We start from the raw sequence: 19697 nt of genomic DNA on the forward strand, positions 1-19697 counted from the left end.
GGCTGGAGACTTCTTATGCAAGAGGATTTGTGGATTTTGGCCCCTGGTCCAGATCCCAGGAAGCAGTAGGTGTGTCTTCCTTCCAGAAGCTCTTGTTTCTGGCAGAGGCTGTGCTGGTGCTGGTGTGGCTGCTAGAACTGTCTAACAAACTGTGGAATTAATCCTGGGAGGTAATTAGTACTCCTGGGAGGAGTGGGGTGTGGGCTGCCTGTTGTTATGTCCTTGTTGTTACACCAGTGGCCTTGGGAGACAGAATTAAGGCGTCTAAAGGGCTCAGGCGGGCAACCAGGGTGGTGGCCGTGTTTCCTTTTGTTTTGTTTTAATTTCCATCCCTGTAATCTCTTGTCTAAAATAGCCTCTCAGAATTTGGCAATCTTTTCTTCTCTGGTTAGTCCTCTTTCCAACCTCGCTTTAATTGCATCTTTCTCTGTGCATGTGTTTATTAAGGAACAAAAATGAACTAGGCATTTAGAGGACTTATTTCAGTCCCATTAGAACTGCCCGTCTGGAAGATTGGATGCCCAGGGCAGCGTCTGCAGATGAGAGGGTGAAGTCCATGGAGAGATTAGCCCATTGGCTGTCGCCAGGTCTGATGGGGGCATTTCTCTCTGATTCTCTCTGCCCAGCTCTTGTTCAGTTTCCATGGGATTGGATGCTGACTATGGGGGCAGCTGGCACTCAGGGTTGGGCTATTTGGGGAATTGCTGAGTCTACTGTTTTCTGAACTTGACCTTTTCTTCAAAGCACGTGCCATCTTCAGTCCTCCAGGAAGTCAGCATCCAGCCTGTGCCCTTCCGCATTCTCTCCCCAGGGTGGAGGCAGGAAAACGACCCATTCTGTAGGGACATTCTCTAGCCTGGGTCCTCATGGAGCCTTGTCTGACCTGACTACAGATTGTTCAGCTCTAAGAGATTGAATTTGGAAGATGGACACAGAACAGCTGTGTCGATCTGACATTGGAACACTTCAGGGAGGAACCAGATTGAGTTAACACTCGGACAGTGCCTGTTTGGTTTGGATTTAGGCTCTTGGTGACCTGGGACAAGTCACTTTGAACTCTCTGAGCCTCTGTTTTGTCACCTAAAAAAAAAAAAAAAGACTGCCTGCATCAGAGCATGCGAACTCCAGGAGCAAACAGCTCCAGAATGTACCAGCTCCATCAGGGAGTTTCTTTCTTTCTCAGGTCCCTACTTGAGGTGGGCCAATGAAAAATAGAGCTTACACACACATTTTGCACATAGTTGCAAGAGCACAGCCCAGGCAGAATCAAAAGCAGAGGGCTCTATAGCTTATGGTCCAGATGTGGTCCCCGAGAAAGTAGACACAGACTTGGGCTCTCCACTGGCTTCATCCTGAGAGATGATAATATAACATCCCTCCTTGAGCTGTTTGCAAGGGTTAAAATGTAAAAACGCAGTCATTTTTCAAGCATGGTGCCTGGTCCTCAGTTAGATACATAGATAATGTTATTTTCCTTCTCTCTCCCCTACTGGTTATTCCCTTGAGGTTTATGCAAATAACAGACCACAGCAAGAAATTAAATATATGTCCCTCACCTCTGAAGTTTCTTATTTCCGTGTTCCTCATAGTGTAACATTTCATTAGACCTTCCAGATGGGGGAAAGAACACGCAGATTAAAAGTCAGATAGTGCCTAGAAGCTGCTTCGTTGGTTTCAGGAACGGCTGGAGCTTCAGAGTTATTCTGTATTTCCACCGCCAAAAGGCTCGTTGGGAGCAGTTATATTTTAATAAACGTCTGCCTGAGTAATTTTCCTCGAAGGAATAGCACTGTGGATGGTGTGCACCTCTGGGGAAAGTGAACTGTTCCCTCTGAGTAGTCCTGGTGCTGAGGCAGGGTGGCTGGGATGTTTGGGGCTGTAATAGGAGCCCATCAGTCTGCCCACCCCACACTGCTGATGTTACTACCCAGCCCATTCTCCAGGGCTCTGAGGACAGCAAAATGAGAGTCTGGCTATAACCATGTGGGTCTTGACCACAGTTCAGAAGACTTTCGATCCCATCAGCCTGAACTCTACCTTTCCCAGGATTCAAAGGGACCACTTTGAGTCTTGTAGAGAATTCATTTCTTTCCTATTCCTCAACTGTGGCTACCGCCATCAGAGTGAAACCAGGCCAAGTATTAAGAGGCAGTAGAGTAGCGAAGAATTGTAAAGCAACCAGTTTATTGAAAATAGAATACAGACTCTCCATAGTGAAGGTTCTCAGAGCTGGAAATCTATTGATGTCCCTCAGGGAAGTAGCCTTTGTGCTTTATTAATTTTCCTTGAGAGACCAACACCAGTAAAGGCTCAAGGGTGTGGAGAATAGAAACCATGGCAAGGGTAGTGGGGCCTCCATCTCTGCTGGCAGAGTGGGATCCCCCAGCTACCTTCTGCATGGAAGGACTGGGGACAGCAGAGTAAAGAAAACTCAGCATGGTGTCACTTCCTGTGTGGCCAAGAAATGTGAGGCCAGTGTACAAGGAATACTGCACTTCTTTTATCCCTGCTCCAGAAGGCCATCCTAATGGTGCCAGGCTGGGGTCTGGCACCAGAGTCCCTCCAGCCTCAGGCAAGGACCTCAGCTGTATTTGGATACCCTTCCTCCCTCTATTCTTCCCTCCCTCCCAATTGAAGCCAGCACTCTGCAGCACCTTTGTTAAGCCCACACAGTGGGTCAGGCCTGCTCCGATGCCTGCTGCAAGGCCTACTCTGTGAATGGACCGCTTGTGCCTGCAGACTAGGCCACACTGAACCAAGAACAGCTGCTGCAGCTGAGATCTGGCCTGTCCTTAGCTCTCTTGCACCCATTCAGGGACCCTGAACTGATACTCAGTTCTCCTCAGAGCTACCACTCTCTGGCCCTCAGGACTCTCCCTCCCACCCCCCCCCCCCCCCACACACACACACTAAGCTATGGAGCCAAGATCTACTTACAGGCAAACTCTGTGGAGTCCCTGAGGTATGCCAAGCCAGGAGCAGAGCCCTGAGGACAATGAGATAAGAAGATTCTTCCTTCAAGGAGCTTCCAGCCCAATGGGATTCAGATCAAATCACAGAATGTCTACATCACAGGCTTTTACTTCCCATCCACTGCATCAGACGTAGCAAAGTCACTTGCTTTGGCCAATGTCATGAGAGCAGAAAGGACCCATATCCCTACTTTATCTCTTGGCCTTAGTGGTCAGCAGTACCCCTCTGGGGCTCTGAAGAGAGAATGACCTGCAACGGGACCTGCTGACCAACTATGTGTCACAGCAAGAACAACATTGTTGCTTTAGCCACTTAGATCTGGCAGAGGCTGTTCATCATCATAGGCCACTCACATATCCAAGCTGCTGGGACAATTGTGGTTTGAAAATAACCAAAATAGAAAGCTGAACTGAACCTTCTCTGCACCATGGCCTCATGCTTTGTTAGAACTCCCAATTCCAGACATTGGTTAGTCTAGGTCTGACCTTATCTCTGCTCTAGTACTTTATACCTCAGCCATTGCCATAGCCAGAGGAGTAGCTAATCCCTGACTGGCCTGCCTATCAGAGCTGCACTGAATGCCCAACAAGGCAGGGAAGGGGACATGTTCAGAGACTGGAAACTGAAGAACAGCCTGCTGCTACTCAGCATTCCTTAACTTCCCTGCTTCAGGCCCTGGGAGCCATGGTAAAGGTCAGTCCTGCTCAAAGTCAGTATAGGACAATCCAGGAGGAGTGGACCCTGAGGGCATGGCACTGGTCTTTCTGGCATGAATGGGACCAGCAGTCTCAGGGGGCTGCCTGGCAGGGTAGAAGTGGCAGCCTAAAAGCCAAGTATCCCTGCTTGGTTAATCTAAAAATAAACAGAAAGGCAACAAAAATCTATGTTTCAATTACTGCACACAAGCTGTTCAAACAGCCAGCTCTGCACTGGAGATGTGAACTTGTCAACAGAGGCTGCCTCGTTTGCATGCTTGGGTGGTGATAAAGCACACCACCTCGCAACAGGCTGCCCTCTGGTCTGGAGTGCTGCTTTTCTTTCTTCTTCTTTAAAAAAAAAAATTAAAAAACACAGGCATTGAATCAAGACAATGAAAATCTGAAGCAAGTACTTCGAGATAGGGTGGCAGCTCCCAAGGTGAAGATAAAGAAGGCTCTGTGGTCTAAGCCAAGCCTGGTACTGTGTCCTGAGGTTGGCAGGAAGGTAGGCGAAATGAGGGGTCAGGACAAGGGACCAATATCTCTCCCAGTGGCCCCAAACTCCTCTTTCCTGGGCCTTGCTGCTGATCCTGGAGTGTTCGTGACTCCCACCATCAAAGTGGAAGCCTTATGAGGGCTGTGGATGGGGGGAAGCTGTGTCTTCTACCCTTTACCACAGTACAATTTCATCCTCCACACCCTTTTACACTGTAACCAAGACACAGGCTTTTCTTTGAAGTAAATGGAGCACCAAGAAGCTGGCCTGGGGTTCCACTTGACTCAGATAGACTGCTTCTTTCCAAGTATCCCAGGGCTGCTGTGTTTCTAGGGTTCTACTTGCAGTCTCCTCCTGAGCAGCCCCATCCCTGTAGCCAGTCATCTCTCTTTTGTTAACTGCCCTCGTGTCCTGTACTGAGCCACACCACCAAGGAAGGAAGTGTGGACAGTGCCTGCACTGTGACTCAGTGAGCAAAGCAAAGAGTGTATATCAAATAAGGACATGACTAGGGCTTTTCTTCTTTTAAAAAATTTTTTTTTATTGTAAAGATAATGTGCAGAGGGGTGACAGTTACACAAGTCAGGTAGCAAGTACATTTCTTTTTAAACAGTGTCCCCTCTTGTTCCCTGGTTTTCTCCTAGTCTCCCCCTTCCAGCGGGGTCCCCTCCCCTGTCACAAGTGATATAATTCATATTCAACATAGTGTCTATTGAGTATCACTGCTGAATTAGTTCACCTTTTGTCCCACCATTCTGTGCTTCCCCTTACCCTCCCCAAATTAGATGAACTTACATATAAGACAAAAGGTACAAAAAGCAAAATCAGCAACAAAAGGGGGGAATTTTTTTGGAAAACCCCACAAAAAGTAAAATTTAAAAAAAAAAAAAACACCTCGTTTCCATTTCTTGGAGTACATTTCAATAAGCATCATTTTATATGATCTTATGCACATAACTATTGAGCCCTTGTGATCCTCTCCTAAGAATATTCTCCTTTGGTCTTCACTGTGTGAATATTTAGAGTCCTGTTTAATTTATCATGTCTCGGTGAAATTTTTTGTCTTCTACTATCCATTGTGTTTACTTGTAGATTTATAGTGTCAAGGGATTCTCATGGGAAGGAAAAGGGGCACACAAAGTCTTGACTTGTGAAGTGGAGCATCAGAAGATAAACCCAGCTATGTTGTAGTTTTCCAGGAAGAGGCCTGGATAAGCAGGAATCCTCCCCCCTCCCCCATCCCCACCAGAGATGAGCTGAGAAAGCTGGGCGCCTGCACTTAACTCAGCTGAAGGTTCCACAAATCCTGCATGCTGAAGTAGCTGTCGGTTCCACATTCGCTCTGGACAGGGATTTTAATGTCCCCAGCCCTCGGAGCAATTCTGCAGCCATCAGCCCAGACGCTAGTTACTTGGTGAAATAAAAGAGCAGTTGAGTCTCTCCCAAGGAAGATAATATCCTGTCACAGGCAGTATGATCTGCCGGCCATGTGACAGCCGTTCCCTAATGTTTCCAAATAGACTTTTGAATAGACTCTTGTCTAGAAGAAAGCAAATTGCAAGAGCATTTTTGGCAGCCAAATAGAGCACACGCATCCGTCTTTCTTCTCTGCAACTGGCTGCTGGGTCTGGCTCCAGGCACCAAGTAGGATCCATTCATCAGCCTGGGTCACTGACGAACACCATTTCCTGTGAAGCAGCGAGCTTCTTGAATTAGTCAATTCTGCAGGATTCAGAATAATCAGGCATGCCTGAGAGGCGGCCCGGAGCGAGTGGGAGGCCTGCTTAGAGGAGAGACATTACTGCAGAATCCAGCTCTAGAGGCTTCGATCTGTGGGTTTTGCAGGTCTATGGGGGAAGAGGGCTCCAATTTTCAGGTTTCCATTCTCCATGGAGCCACAAGAACAAGGAACCAGAAAGAGCCAGGATGATTATTCATAATGATAACGCTGGCTAATCTTCCTGTAAGCGATCCAACCAGACCCGCCATAGCTCGAGCGCTCATCGATCCTGATGTTTACGAGCTCCTAATTTATACACGCCTCCCCTCAGTTTATGCTGATATTATGTTGCCAACTGTCATTTCCAATATCTTTTTTATTTTTCATTATCACCATTATAATGATTTACACCAGGAGCAATAGAACAAATGCCTAGTCAATTAGTCCCATGAGAAAAGTCTCTGAATCATGTGTGCTTTTTTGGAAAAAAAAAAAAAATCACTGCATCAAAACCCACAGCCAGCATTTCTCGAAGCAAAGGTGTACAAGAGAAGGGCGGGAATGGGGAGGCTTGTTCTTTTAATATTGTTCATCTGAAACGGGCACTGGGTATGGCCTTTTTTCAAGGCAGGGAGATTGCTTTTCGTGTGAAAAATTGGGCCCAGAAAAGGAATCGGTGGCATTTTTCCTGAAACCTATCATCAGAAAAGCATTTTGAACATTTGTCATTTTAGGTCATGTATTAAGCCCTGTAATTATGGAATATGGGTTTTTCCCAAAAATACCCCTACCTCCCCCACACACTTCTGCTAGCCATCCAGGGTATTGATGCCTGATCCTAGGGCCAAGCATGAGCCCACTAACCTAAATGGATCTTAGGCTAGTATGTGCAGATTAAAACCTCTTAAAAGGTAGATTCCCACTGGGACAGGCCTGAGATTCTGCATTTCTAAGAAGCACCACCAACCACTCTTTGAGGAGTAAGGACTGAGGCTCCTGTCCTCCCCCCCTCCCCCCATAAACTTCTGAGGTCAGTTTTTCCCTGCCTCCACTGTCAGGATGCTGTGAAGGAAATGGCGGGAGGGCTTTGAAAGAAATTGTGTAGAGAGGTCACTTTCTTCTCTGAGCACATACAGATCTCTGTGTTTTCTCACAGGTCCTATGTCATAGTAGATCTACAGATTTCATTTCTCCCACATAACTGTGTATTGTGTACCAAGGATTCTTCATTCACAAGCTTTTACCATGAAAAATAAAGGAGGCACTGGCCACTTTCCAGGTGATGGATAGATTTGTAACATGCATAGTCATGATAGCTTAATGGTTTCAGAGCTGCACATTTATCTTCAAATACAACAAGTTGTGCACATTAAATATCTACAGCTCTTTGTATGTCAGTCATACCTAAATTAAGCAGTTAAAAAAATAGGATCTATGTGAAAAATTAGAACAGAAGACCCGTAAGGTCAGACTGTTGGTAGTAATGACCCCTACTGGATATTTAATACACCACTCCCTTCCCATTTCCTGGTGCTTGTCATACCTGACACCCACTACTGAGAGATCTGAGCTCACAGGATTGTATTTTCCTCAGAGCTTTGCATGGCTGAGATTTGTGAAATTCATGCAGGGTTAGTGACATCAGAAAAAGCAGGCTCTCTTGTCTTTAAACAGTAAAGATGACACCCCAAAGCTGTCTATTACAGAGATCCATGCCACCTGGGGTTCAGAGGTGGAAGTGGAGATCAGAGGCCAAGATTCTGGTTTCTAATTGGATCTGAGACATCCCTGACTCTCCCGAGTTCCCCACTACCCTGCAAGGCAGGCCTAGGAAAGCTGCTTAGCTGGGTTCAGACCATGAAACCTTCTGGCTGCTAAGCCACAGGGCTGGGCCAAGCCATCACAGCCTGGTGCTGAGCTGGGCAGTCTTTACATTGATCCTTGTTGAATGGAACCTGCCTGATAGTGAGGTAGCAGGTGATCACCAGAGCAGAGGGGAGGTCACACAGGGTCCTTAACGGCTAAACAAAGCAAGGTGGGAAGGAAGGACTCTTTCAGAGTAGAGGTGAGCTATGACAATAATACCAGGTTTTGTTCAGCTGGGGCCCTTATATTTTAAGGTAAGAATTAAAAATACAACCACCCCTCAGTTTGCTTAATCTGAAGAAGAATTGGGGGAGACTGGCATCAGTCTATAAAATGACCTCACAGCTCCTTTGGCTTAGGCTGGCTGAAAGCCTTTGAACACGGAGCTTGTCCCAAATGGGCACCCACACTGGATACCCATGACCCATACATTTTATGTCCATATTTCCTCCCCATGGAAGATACTTCATGCTTAGGACAGTGTATAGTGCCAGGATTGGAGTGTGGCAGGTAATACACAAGCTATGGCACCGGTCCTTGTCTAAGCTGTGTAAGGGCACAGGCCTTGGTAAATCCATTCACCTGCACCCAGCCTAGTGCTCTATGCTGGAAAGTGTTTCCTGTTTTCTACCTCTGGGTGCTCAGCCCTCTGCTCCATCAGTGGCAGGGTAGGAAACAGAGAGGGATAAGTGACCTGATCTCAGGGGCAGGACCAAAACTCACACGGGAATGAAGCATGCTCATCCATTGCTGAAGCAAGTCTGGCCTCTACCTCTGAGAGAGAGAGAGAGAGAGAGAGGAGAGAGAGAGAGAGAGAGAGCGCTGGTCAGAGGAGGCATGAGGGTGAGGGCTCTCAGCCCCAGCTAGAATTTAATCCTCAGAGTTACCTGGGGGCTCAGTCAGGGAGGATGTGGCTCACTAGGGGGTGCATCAGCCCCCAGATACAGGGAGGCATTTCCCAAGGGCATCCCCAGCTCCTACCAATATCCATGTCATGTCCTGGCCAAGCTGGCTTCTCCAGAGGCACCCAGAGAATTCCTTTGTGTTGCTTTTGCCAAGATGGTGTTCTGGCTGCTGTGTAGTATTTTGTTCCAGAAGAAAGGCTAAAAGATGCAGAGAGGGAAACGAAAATAATAAAGATGGGCACAGGCTGTTCCAATTGACTTGGCAGCACGTCTCCCCCAAATGAGGCAATCATCCATTTTCCAATCGGGCCCGGACGTCCGCGGCTCATTCCTCAGCCAGCCACCTCAGCTCCCCTGTCTGGAGGCAGCTCGGGCTCCCTGCCTTCCTGTGGATTAATCACGCCTTCGGGGCCCTCGCAGCCAGCAGCCCACTCCTTCAGCATGCCTTAATGATAAGAACGAGGAAAGGGTCATTAGCCACCTGTGATCCTATGTGCAATGTGGACACACAGCGCATGTTAATACGCATGGGCCAGCGCCAGCAGACAGAACACACAGTGTGCAACTGGACACAGACCATGGACATCCTGCCTGGGTGTTTAGACAGTCACAGCTTCCTGATTGTGAGCAGAGACTCTCGGTGGCCAGTACCATGGACACCTGACACTACTCCCTGGGCTTCAGCCCCACGTGGATGACACCAACACACTGCAGCACATGGTGATTCTTAATTATTTGTTGAGGAATTATTCATGTGGATGGTTTTCCAGACAAGTCTGTGCAGCAGGGCTGCTTGTCTTGTGTCTAGCAATTGTCCAGGAGACAGAGCTCTATAACCAGCTGGTGAAAAATCAAAGCTGTGGCCTAGGTGCCTAGGTGCCAAGGCTGAGCCTAGATGTCTGTAGATCGCCCTTGTTGGACCATCTTCAGGCCCTGGATAGTCTAAGTCTTGCATAAAATTGGGCCTAAGGCCACTGTGACACCCCTGAGCTGAGGGACAGGCTCATCCATCAAAGTAGGTCCCAGAGCTAGTGATACAGGACCCTAACATGGATGTAAGCTGAGGATGATCTTCATCCCACCCTCATTCTGTTGTCTCTCAGGGCTTCTGGGTGAGAACAGCAAACCAGGCTTCATCTGCCTAGCACAAAGCGTCTCAGTAGCTTTGTGTGTCTATAGACACCACACAGCTTCAAGTTGACTGTCTCCTGTGTTCTCACAGCAGAAAGCTTCCAGTCCCTACTGGCCTTGAGGTTTCAGGCCTGTGCTCCACCTGATGTAGGATATGGCCACTACTCAGTGACCAGGCGCTTTCTCATGTGTAGAGGAACCACAGCTTGATCTGTACAATGGTCCTGGGGGCGGGTAGGGTTGTTCATCCCCATTTTGCAAATGAAGAGGGTAGACAGAGTTATGAAGGGACTGGAGAGGGAAAAGGCAGTGGGAGAAGGCTTGAGAGGGCCCGGATAGCTTTGTCTTCCTGGTTCAATCTTTGAGGGCCGTCTCCTGCTCTGCACTGGAATGAACAAGCCTCGGAGGCAGATGATTCCTCCTTCATTCTTTTTTTTTTTTTTTTTTTTTAATTTAATTTTATTTGTGAACATACTGTACAGAGGGGTTACAATTACATGGGCAGGATAATGTGTACATTTCTTTTTTTTGGGGGAGGGGGGGTCTGGTCGTAGGGCTTGAACTCTGGGCCTGGGCGCTGTCCCTCAGCTCTTCAGCTCAAGGCTAGCGCTCTACCACTTGAGCCACAGCACCACTTCCGGCTTTTTTCTTTTTGCTTATGTGGTGCTGAGGAATTGAACCCAGTGCCTCAGGCATGCAAGGCAAGCGCTTTACCACTGAGCCACCTTCCCAGCCCCAATGCGTACATTTCTTACCAAGCATTGCAGCCTCCTCCTTCATTCTTGAACGTACCAGGCACTCTGGCCGCTAGCATTGCTGACCACCAGAGAAATCACTCTTCTCTGCCAGCAGGAAGGGAAGCCTCTCATTTCCACTCACTCCTGATGAGCAAGAACCTGAAAGGAAGCACACTTGTGGAGGTCCCAAGTCAGTGCCTGCCCCTCAGGTAGAGAACACTTGCTGGAAATGAGCGAGCCAATAGGGGAGTCTATACCCATCTCTCAGGGTTGGGAAGCAGCAGGAAGGTCCTTCCTCCTCTCCTAAGAAGAAGTAGAAAGGAAGGAGACCCTTACTATAGGGATCTGTATGCTAATAGGCACACCCAAACTGCAGCTTCTGGGGTACTTCAGAGGGATCATGTGAATCAAGAAGTGAAGCTTCACATTACAACTTTCCCTAAAACTAGTCAGGATACCATTGCTGTGTTTTGGGATACTAGGAGCTTTGTCCTCAGGTTTGAGGTATGCCTGTATATATTAAGGTCACCATAGCAGTTTGGAACTCAAGCCTGAGTTGTAGTTCTACCAATGACTAGACATTCATTAGAGCAGCCTTTGGCCTATCAGATCATATCTTGGTGGGTGTGAATCCGATTCTTCCTGTGTGTCCCATTTGTGCCAAAAGTCCTCCTGCTTCCTTCACCACCCCTGGAGAAGTTGAGGTGTATCCAAAGAGAAGGGAATGGAAAATCCAAGGTTTGGACTGACCAAGCTGTGGGCGGAATTGGAGCTCTAACAGCTCTGGAATTGGACCAGGCACTGAGAAGTAGCCACAAGGGCCCTCATAAAGGTTACATAGATGAGGTCATGGAAGAGTATGCAAACAAGCACGGACAAAGGTCCAGTCCTTTTCCCACCTCTCTTCTACTCCAGCATCCTCTGGACAGTTCAACAAACAGACCTCAGCATGACCTGCCTCCACCACCATCCCCCCTCCCAATCTAAGATTCCTAGACTCCTGAGCTTTAATCGTCACGTGGGGTGGCATCCATACAGGTCCTGGCAAGAAACTCCCCTGTCGGACAAGAAGCCTGAATTCTCAGTAACTGTCCCTCCATACCGAGGAATGACTGCTGCTCATTCCCTCCCTTCGTGGTACAGGGCCTCGTGCCAGGTTCTGCCAGTTCACGGGCAGCCTGCCAGGAAAGGGCGCTCCCACAATAAGGAAGCATTTTTCTATGTTTTGTCTGTAATTGTTTGACCAGTCTGGACTGCTGACACCTCGTCCATTCAGGCCCTCCTTCCGCTGCACGTGCACTTCTTGTGTCTCCTGCAGCGCCACTCAGGCACACGTGTGTGCACACGGGGCCTCTGTGACACACTGGCTCTGAGCCCAGCAGGAAATACTTAAGTTGCCACCTCAGGAGCTGGCACATTGCCGTCTCGCTCAGAGTAAACTGTGTGACACATTTCTTTCATTCGTCTAAAAGGGAAAATTAAACTGAGGAATGAGGTCTGACCCGAATGCTTGCATGCAAATAGTTGACCTTTGTTTTGAATACACTTAATGAGACTGAAACCAGATTGTGTGGCCTCCAGCTGCCTGAGTCTCCACCTCCTCTCTCGCTTTACAAGGAGGCTGGGAGAGATGGCAGTAGTTTAAAGATGGCAGGTTTGAGGGGCAGGCTTTTCTTTCTGGAACTGTAAGATGGAGATTCAAGGGGCTCAGTAGGGGATCCCCAAGGCAGTCAGCTGAGAGGCTGTATTGGCATGGGAGGCTTTATTTAGTCTGGTCCCAAGCTGTTCTGCTAGCTTTAGGCACGTCTTATATTACGCAGGCATTGGTCATCTCAGGTCAGCTGGGAAGAGATGATTTCTCTGAGAATACATGAGGCTGTGTTGCTTTGTTGGATATAGGAACTGATTGAATGTATCAGTCAGGCAAGGCTAGGTTACACTGTGGTAACAAGTTGTCTAGCCACCACAGTGCCTTAGCACAATAAAGATTTAAATTCTAATCTCCCGAATCTTGACACAGTTGAGGCAGCCTTTTCCAGGGGCAGCTGCACCCTCTGGAACACGTGATCTCCACGGTTGTCAAGGTTGTGAAGCAAACTACAGGGTCATAGAGGATGTTTCTGTTTCATTTATGTTTTTCATTGGTGCATACTGATTTGTACACAGTAAAGGATTTTGTCATGACATTTCCATGACATAGTCACCCCCCCCCCATTTCTTTCTTACTCCCGTCCCCATCTTCCCTCTCCATTTCTGTTTCTGCTCCTTCTTAATAGATCTAGAAGCCATCTCCATCACCTCCCTACTTTCTATCTGCCAGACCCTTGTCTGGGAGATAGCTGGGAGAGATGATCCTGGGTGGTAGGAAAGAGAACGCAGTGTGGAGAATATATAGCATAGTCTTTGTCCACATTGGAGTCAGCCTAGGGAAGAAGTGCCCTGAGGCAGTGACCATTAGCAAGAATCCTGAGAGACCAGACCCTGAGCTACAAGGTCCAGTTCACCATGCAGATATTCCGATAGCTTTCCTTAGAGGCTGAAGTCCATCCAGCTTGGAAGTTAGGTCATCTTCTTTCAGTGCCTCCAAAGAATTGCCAGTCAGAACTCTCAAGGATTAGCCAGTGACTGTAATCCTAACTACTCAAGAGGATAAGATCTGAGGATCATGGTTCAAAGCCAGCCTGGGCAGGAAGGCCCGTGAAACTCTTTATCTCTGATTAACCACTAGAAAACTGAAAGTGGTGCTGTGGCTCAAAGTGGTAGAGTGCTAGCCCTAAGTCCAAAAGCTCAGGGACAGTGCCAAGGCCCTGAGTTCAACAGTCCAAGCCCCATGAGCAACAACAACAAAAAAAAAAGGAAAAAGAAAACTCAAGGATTCAGTTGTCTTATGTCCTAATGTGTTTGTTCTTTCTAGAAATGTCCAACAATTAAGAAATACAAATATACTAAAATTCCTTACATGACTCTAGGCTGCATGCTGGGGTTGCCAAGATAACAAGGACTTGGACCTTTGTCTTGAGATGGCAGACATATGATAACTATGGGTGCTGGCCACTGAGAGGTGGGCTTTGGATATCCTGCCAGACATGTCCAGAAAGAGGTAGTACAATGCCAGCTCATAGAAGATAGGTCTTAGCTAGTGAGAGTGTCAAAAGCCATTCCTACCAAAGGAGTAATGTTAGTGTGGGCCCTGAATTGAGAGGCCATGAGGCCTTCAGAATCTATGAGTGTTTGGAGTGAGTGAGTGTCGCCTCTGGGATGTGGTGAGTGAGAGGGGAAAGCTAGAAGCACGAGCCGGCCCAGTCCCTCCAGGGCTTCTGGGCCACTGGGATGAGTTAGGACTTTATCATGAAGAATGGAATTTTAACCAACTACCACGATCAGATTTGTGCTTTAAAAACAAAACAAAACAAATAAGTGGCAGGTGGAGAGTGAACAAGAAGGGCAAGAATAAAGGCAGGAAGAGGAGTCAAAGTAGTTGATGGGAAGACAATGAAAGAAGGAAGTAGCCGTGTAGACAGAGGTGGGTTTGAGAGCCACTTGAGCAATATGGTCTAAGACTCTGCTGTCGAATATAGAAGCAGAGATGGGAAACAGCAGCCATCTCTGAGGCAGAGAATTCCTAAGGATGTGCATTTGGGCAAAAGAACAAGAAGTTCATTTAGGGACATGTGGCACTTCAGTACCTGCGGAACAGCCAGGTGACGGTGTAGAGCAGGCTGTAGGATGGTGGGGAAATGTTAACCGGAAATGTTAAGAGGTAGGTATTGGATGAGGTCCCTTAGAGAGTGAGAAGAAGGGGAAATCGTGGAGCACCAGGGAGCTCCAGCTTTAAAGGCTGGGCATAAGCAGTGTGTCACAGTGGCCATAGAGATGGGCTCCAAGAAGCAAGAGATCAACCACAGCATGTAAGGGAAGCCAAGTGGGACATGGGGCATGAGCGTACATTGGATTTAACAAATGCATCGCCCATGACCTCAGAGCAAGTGCCCCAGTGTGGTGCAGTCAGGGCTATGCAGATTCCAGAGCAGACTAGAGGAAAAAGTGTATGAAGGGTATTGGCAGGGCATGGGGGGAGGGGAGAAACAGATTTTCACTTTTTAACCATGTGATATTGACAAGACATTTTTACAAGAAGTTCTGTGAAGCCAGGAAGCCTAACAGTGAACACAGCGAGCCCACATCCAGCTTTGAGGGTGAGGCTCATCTCTACCTCAGGTGGGCTGTGGGCTCAGCTTCAGGCTTCAAGTTGGACTCAGGTCTGCTTCATGCACCTGGCAGAGGAGGCAGCCAGAGCCAGGCCAGCCACAAGCAGAGCATGGTAGCCTTTTGCTTGGGTGGTCAAGGCTTTTACTCCATGACAGTAGTAGTAGACAACTGGTGAGTTGAAAAGATTGAAGGAGAGTCTGGCTTTATGTATATACTTTAAAACCCTAGACTGAAAGTGATTGAGAATAGAATGGAGCCACATGGTACCTAAGCTACAACCTCTCCGTCCTTTCTGCAACAAAAACAGCCTCTTCTTCCTGCCTTTCCCTCTTTCCTGACTTGGGTAGCCACGCCCTGCCTGGAGAGGAGCCAGCCACATCGTGGTGGTGCTGAGAGCAAGATGCAATCTTCGGTGACTCAGAAGGCCCTTCCAATACCATGGTGTGTCTAGGTCTCCATGACAACCCTGCAGGGCCTTCTGTTCAGATACTAGGAAGGCCATTTGAAAGATGGCCTGGGAAACAGAGGCCAGGGTATACAGATTCTGGTGCCCAAGATGGAATACTAGTTGGGTTGAGGTTATGAGGAAGAATTCAATTCCTAGAAGCTGGCAGCTTTCAGAGGCTAGGGTCTGGAGGCAAGACATCCTCGCCTTGTTCTGACTATTTCCCATCCTTGGGGATCACCTTATTCTTGGTGAATTCCCTTGAACACAAACAGGGAACTGTCTGTGCCACGCCACATCACAAGTACTAGAAGGAGCAAATGAGATGTCTGTCAAGGCTGTGTCTATTTTACAGGGGTCTCCTGAGTCATGTAACCCATGGTTGGAGAAAGCATGGCCAGAGGGGTCCACGGAATATTTTTTCACAGTGGGGATGGGAGGAGACAGGCATGAACCATCATTTAGATGGCTGTCATTTACCATAACTGAGATGGTTGTCTTTGGCAGAACAAAACCCACTAAACTGGGCTCAAATCCTGCCTCCTACACTTTCTGCCACATGATCCTGAGCAGATCATTTCTTCCTTATCTGTGAAGTGGAGCTGATAAATGAGCCAGGCTTACAGGCTTGCTCTGATCCTGAAAGGAACTTGTATTTGAAAGCCCATTATGGAACCCAGAGCAGGGGGGTTTGGAGAGATGGTGGCGGTTAGTGGTAGGTACCTTCCTGCACCCTAGCAGGGCTGCTGTTATCTAAACCTCTATTCTCTCTGCTCTATGCCAGCAGGTCCGGGCTCTGTTTCCCTGTGAGAAGCTGCCTCGGCCCACCGAGATGTCCCGGCATCACAGTCGCTTTGAAAGAGATTACCGGGTGGGCTGGGACCGTCGTGAGTGGAGTGTCAATGGGACCCATGGGACCACCAGCATCTGCAGTGTCACCTCAGGAGCCGGGGGTGGCACAGCCAGCAGCCTCAGTGCTCGGCCGGGCCTCCTGCCACTGCCCGTGGTGCCCTCCCGGCTGCCCACACCGGCTACAGCCCCTGCACCATGCACCACCGGCAGCAGCGAGGCTATCACCAGCCTCGTGGCCAGCTCTGCATCCGCGGTCACCACCAAGGTAAGACTTTTGGTGTCCCATCTGGACATGAGGTGTGCAGAGGGAGGGTCCTGCCTTCCTGTAGGACCAGGCCAATACCTTCTCCACTGTGTTTCCCCCAGAGTCATGGCCTCCCTGGAGTGGACCACAACCTTTCCAGAAGGTACCATGGACTTGATCCACAAAGTCTCTGTCCTCGTCTCACTCGCAGGGTATTTAATTGGTGACATGCCAATTACATGCTATTGAATGAGTGAAATAAGAGTGTGCCCAGTTTGGCAACAAAAGTTCCCTGAGACTTTCAAAGGTCCTCAGAGGCATCAGTGTGTGGGGTTCGCCGCAACGGTGAGTTTCCTCATGTCCTTGGTCTCCTCCAAGCCTAACGGAAAGTGTGTCTTATGGGTAAGGCTCCTGAGGCATACTGTGGTTTTAGTTGCTGCTCCAAGGACCCAAGACTAGCCCTAGAAATTGCCTTCAGGGCATTCACTCACTCCATCTCTTCTGGAAGAAGCAGCTCCAGCCTCCAGAATACTAGCAGAAGCCAGTCTGTGTATTAAACAGAATGTGGAAATGAGTGTCGTCATGGCTCTTGCAGAGTTTCAAGCTGAGCTGGTTCGCCTCGTGCTCGCTGCTCAGAGCCCCTCAGGCAGCCTCAGCCCCAGAGGGATGGCTGGTGGCCAAGGCAGGAAACCCATTCATCCCATCCTGCCATTCGGCCATGCAGGGGGCTCCACAGGCTGTCTTTGCCTCTGTCAGCCATTCAGAGTCTCCTCCCAGGAACCCTCTCAGGGCCTGCATGTGTGCATGAATGCAGGCATGTGTGAGTGTGTGTGAGAGAGTGTGTGCTTTTCTTTTCTTGCTTTCATAAAAGTTGCAGGAAAAATTAAAAGGTGGGAAGTCCTGGGCCGGCCATTGTGAAGTGGCTGTGGTGGAGGATGGCGCACTCCAGGTGTGCTGCGCCTTTGTGATTTTCAAAACTCCCTTTCAGCCCTGCTTCCCATTAATAACTGAGAGTGCTGCTGGCCACAGAGCCCGGCGGAGGCCCGAGACAATGGAGCTATTGGAGGCTGGCTCTCGGCACACTGACATCGTGCTGCAGTGCCTTATTGATTTTATTTTCCTGTTATGAAAACACCACCCCATTGAGGAGAGGAGGGAAGGAATGTCAGATAGGAGAGGAGAGGGAGGACTATTTGGGCACAAAGCCCCCCCACCCCAGGCCAGCCAAACACATTCTTCCCTTTGGCGCCAGCCCCTGGCCTGCTCCGAATTGGTGACCCTGCCCAGGGGAGCCAGCTGCCAGCCTGCAGAGCACATCTGGCAGGCACTCTGCCAGACCAGCTGTTGGCCATCTGGAGAGTCAAAGCCTCTAGGGCTGATGGTGGGGCTCCAGGTGGGAGAGAGAGAGAGGTTAGACCCTCCGGCTCCCTTGATTTCCATCCCATCTGGATGGGATGACATCAGGCTATCTTGGGAGCACAGCTTTCAGCTCTGCCAAGCAAAGGTTGGTGCTGACGGCTCTCTTCATAGCTGACCTGCTCACATGGTGTCTGGATTGCTCCAACGCAGTTCAGTGTTCACCATTCCTGCCTGGCCAGGCCTCAAAGCACAGCCACATGGGAGCGAAGGAGCAAGCCCCAGACAGAAAACAACAGCTGAGATGAGGACTGAGCCAGTGGCCAGCCAGGAGGAGGAGAGATGGTGAAAGTTCAGGCCTAGGAGCACAGCCAATATCCTGGCATGTGACAACACAGAGCTAAATTCCATCTCCCCTGTGTAAGTTTTGCCAGCCAGTTTCAGACCTGCAGGGGCTTGTGTGTGCCTGGTTGTGTCTTGGAGTGTTTCAAATATTCAGAAGTTCTGAGAAAGGGCAGGACAGCAGCTCATGGCAGCTTCTAGCCAGGGCAGGGCTATCAGATGTGGTCTGTGGTGCTCCCTGCCATTCTCGTCTGCTGCTTCCCACCCAGAGGCATGACCCCTAGTCTGCGTATATTTTCCTTTCTTTACTATTTTATTTTCGGCAGTACTGGGGTTTGAACTCAGGGGCTTATGCTTACTAGGAAGGTGCTCTACTATGGAGCCGTGCCTTCAGCTCTTTTGCACTGGTTATTTCTAGAAGTCTCACTTTTTGCCCAGGCCTTTGCCTTGACTTCGAGCCTCCTATTTTATGTTTCCCATTGTGATTTGGACGATGGATGTGCACACTGCATCCAATGACTAGTTTCTGAAGAGGTCTTGTGAGTGTGTCTGTGTTGCCCTTGAGCCTCAGTCCTCCAGATCTCAGGCTCTCCAGGAAATAGGATTACAAATATGTACTATCAGTGCCCAAAGTAGCTTGTGTATCTGACCCCCTGCAAAAATCATATCAACTGATAAGCAAGCCCAACCCACGTATTCGTGGCCTCCCTGGTCCACTAGCTGTCATGTAGTCTACAAAGGTAACACCTCTCAGGGAACTGTGGCCATTGCAGTATAACCAGATGACTGAGTGTCTCTCCTGTTTGAATTTATTGGCAGAGGTGGCTCTGTAGTGGATAAAGCCAGACTTTAGAATCATACCCTCTGGATTTTAATTCCAGTCAACTACTTACCTACTGAATAACCCTGGACAAGTCGCAACTTCTCTGGGTCTCACTTTTGTATACGTATGTGTGCCAGTTCTGGGGCTTGAATTCAGGGTGTGGATGCTTTCCCTGAGCTTTCTTTGCTCAAAACTAGCACTCTACCACTTGAGCCACAGCTCCACTTCCAGCTTTGGTAGTTAGACATAAGAGTCTTGTAGACTTCTCTGAGCTGGCTTTGAACTGCATTCCTCAGATCTCAGCCTCCTGAGTAGCTGGTATTATAGGGGTGAGCCAGTGGTGCCCAGCTTGGGCCTCACTTTTAAAATATGGGAACAGGTGGTAGTCCCGGCCTACCAGAGTTGTGAGGATTGTGTGATTAGAAATATGTGCATAGTGCTGAGAACAGAACAGGCCCTGGCAGGTGGAAGTCCTCTCTGAGGACTTCCCCACCACCATTGTCACCAGGTTGCCATGGGACAAGACTGTCCCCTGTGAAGGCAGGTGTTCAGCTTCACCAAGAGGACAGGTCGGTCTTCAGATATGAAATATGAAATGGGCCCCATGTAGGTAGATTTGAGTAATTGACACCCAAGGTAACACAGAAGCAAGAGGGACCTGGAGGAAGAGGGGAGGGAATTAGGGTAGCTCCCAGGCTCCACACTGAACCAACTCTATACATCAGATCACCTGGAACTTGGGGAAGGAGATTGAAAACTTGTTTAGTCTGTGAAGCCCCAGTGTGTACATAGCGCAGTGACTCCACTGCAAAAACGGATGGAGGGAGCCAGCCATTCAGAAGCTTGGTGCAGGGCTGTGCTTCTGGTTCACCAAATGTGTTAAGGCTACTTGTAGGGACT

General features: G+C 48.8%; 1 protein-coding gene across 3 annotated transcripts in view; it reads left to right on the forward strand.

The window, feature by feature from the left end:
* The window catches only part of Klhl29 (kelch like family member 29), a 294244-nt gene that overhangs the window by 141069 nt on the left and 133478 nt on the right, over positions 1–19697 (forward strand). For 2 of the 3 annotated variants that reach the window (XM_042696802.1, XM_042696804.1), the window contains exon 3: positions 15965–16297. In XM_042696802.1, coding sequence (XP_042552736.1) covers positions 16013–16297 — 285 coding nt within the window. In that variant the 5' untranslated portion in view covers positions 15965–16012. The remainder of the gene's footprint in view (positions 1–15964; positions 16298–19697) is intronic. The other variant, XM_042696803.1, reaches the window with a different exon arrangement.

Source organism: Dipodomys spectabilis, unplaced genomic scaffold (assembly GCF_019054845.1).
Source record: "Dipodomys spectabilis isolate Male_0828 unplaced genomic scaffold, ASM1905484v1 ptg000210l, whole genome shotgun sequence".
Lineage (NCBI taxonomy): Eukaryota > Metazoa > Chordata > Mammalia > Rodentia > Heteromyidae > Dipodomys > Dipodomys spectabilis.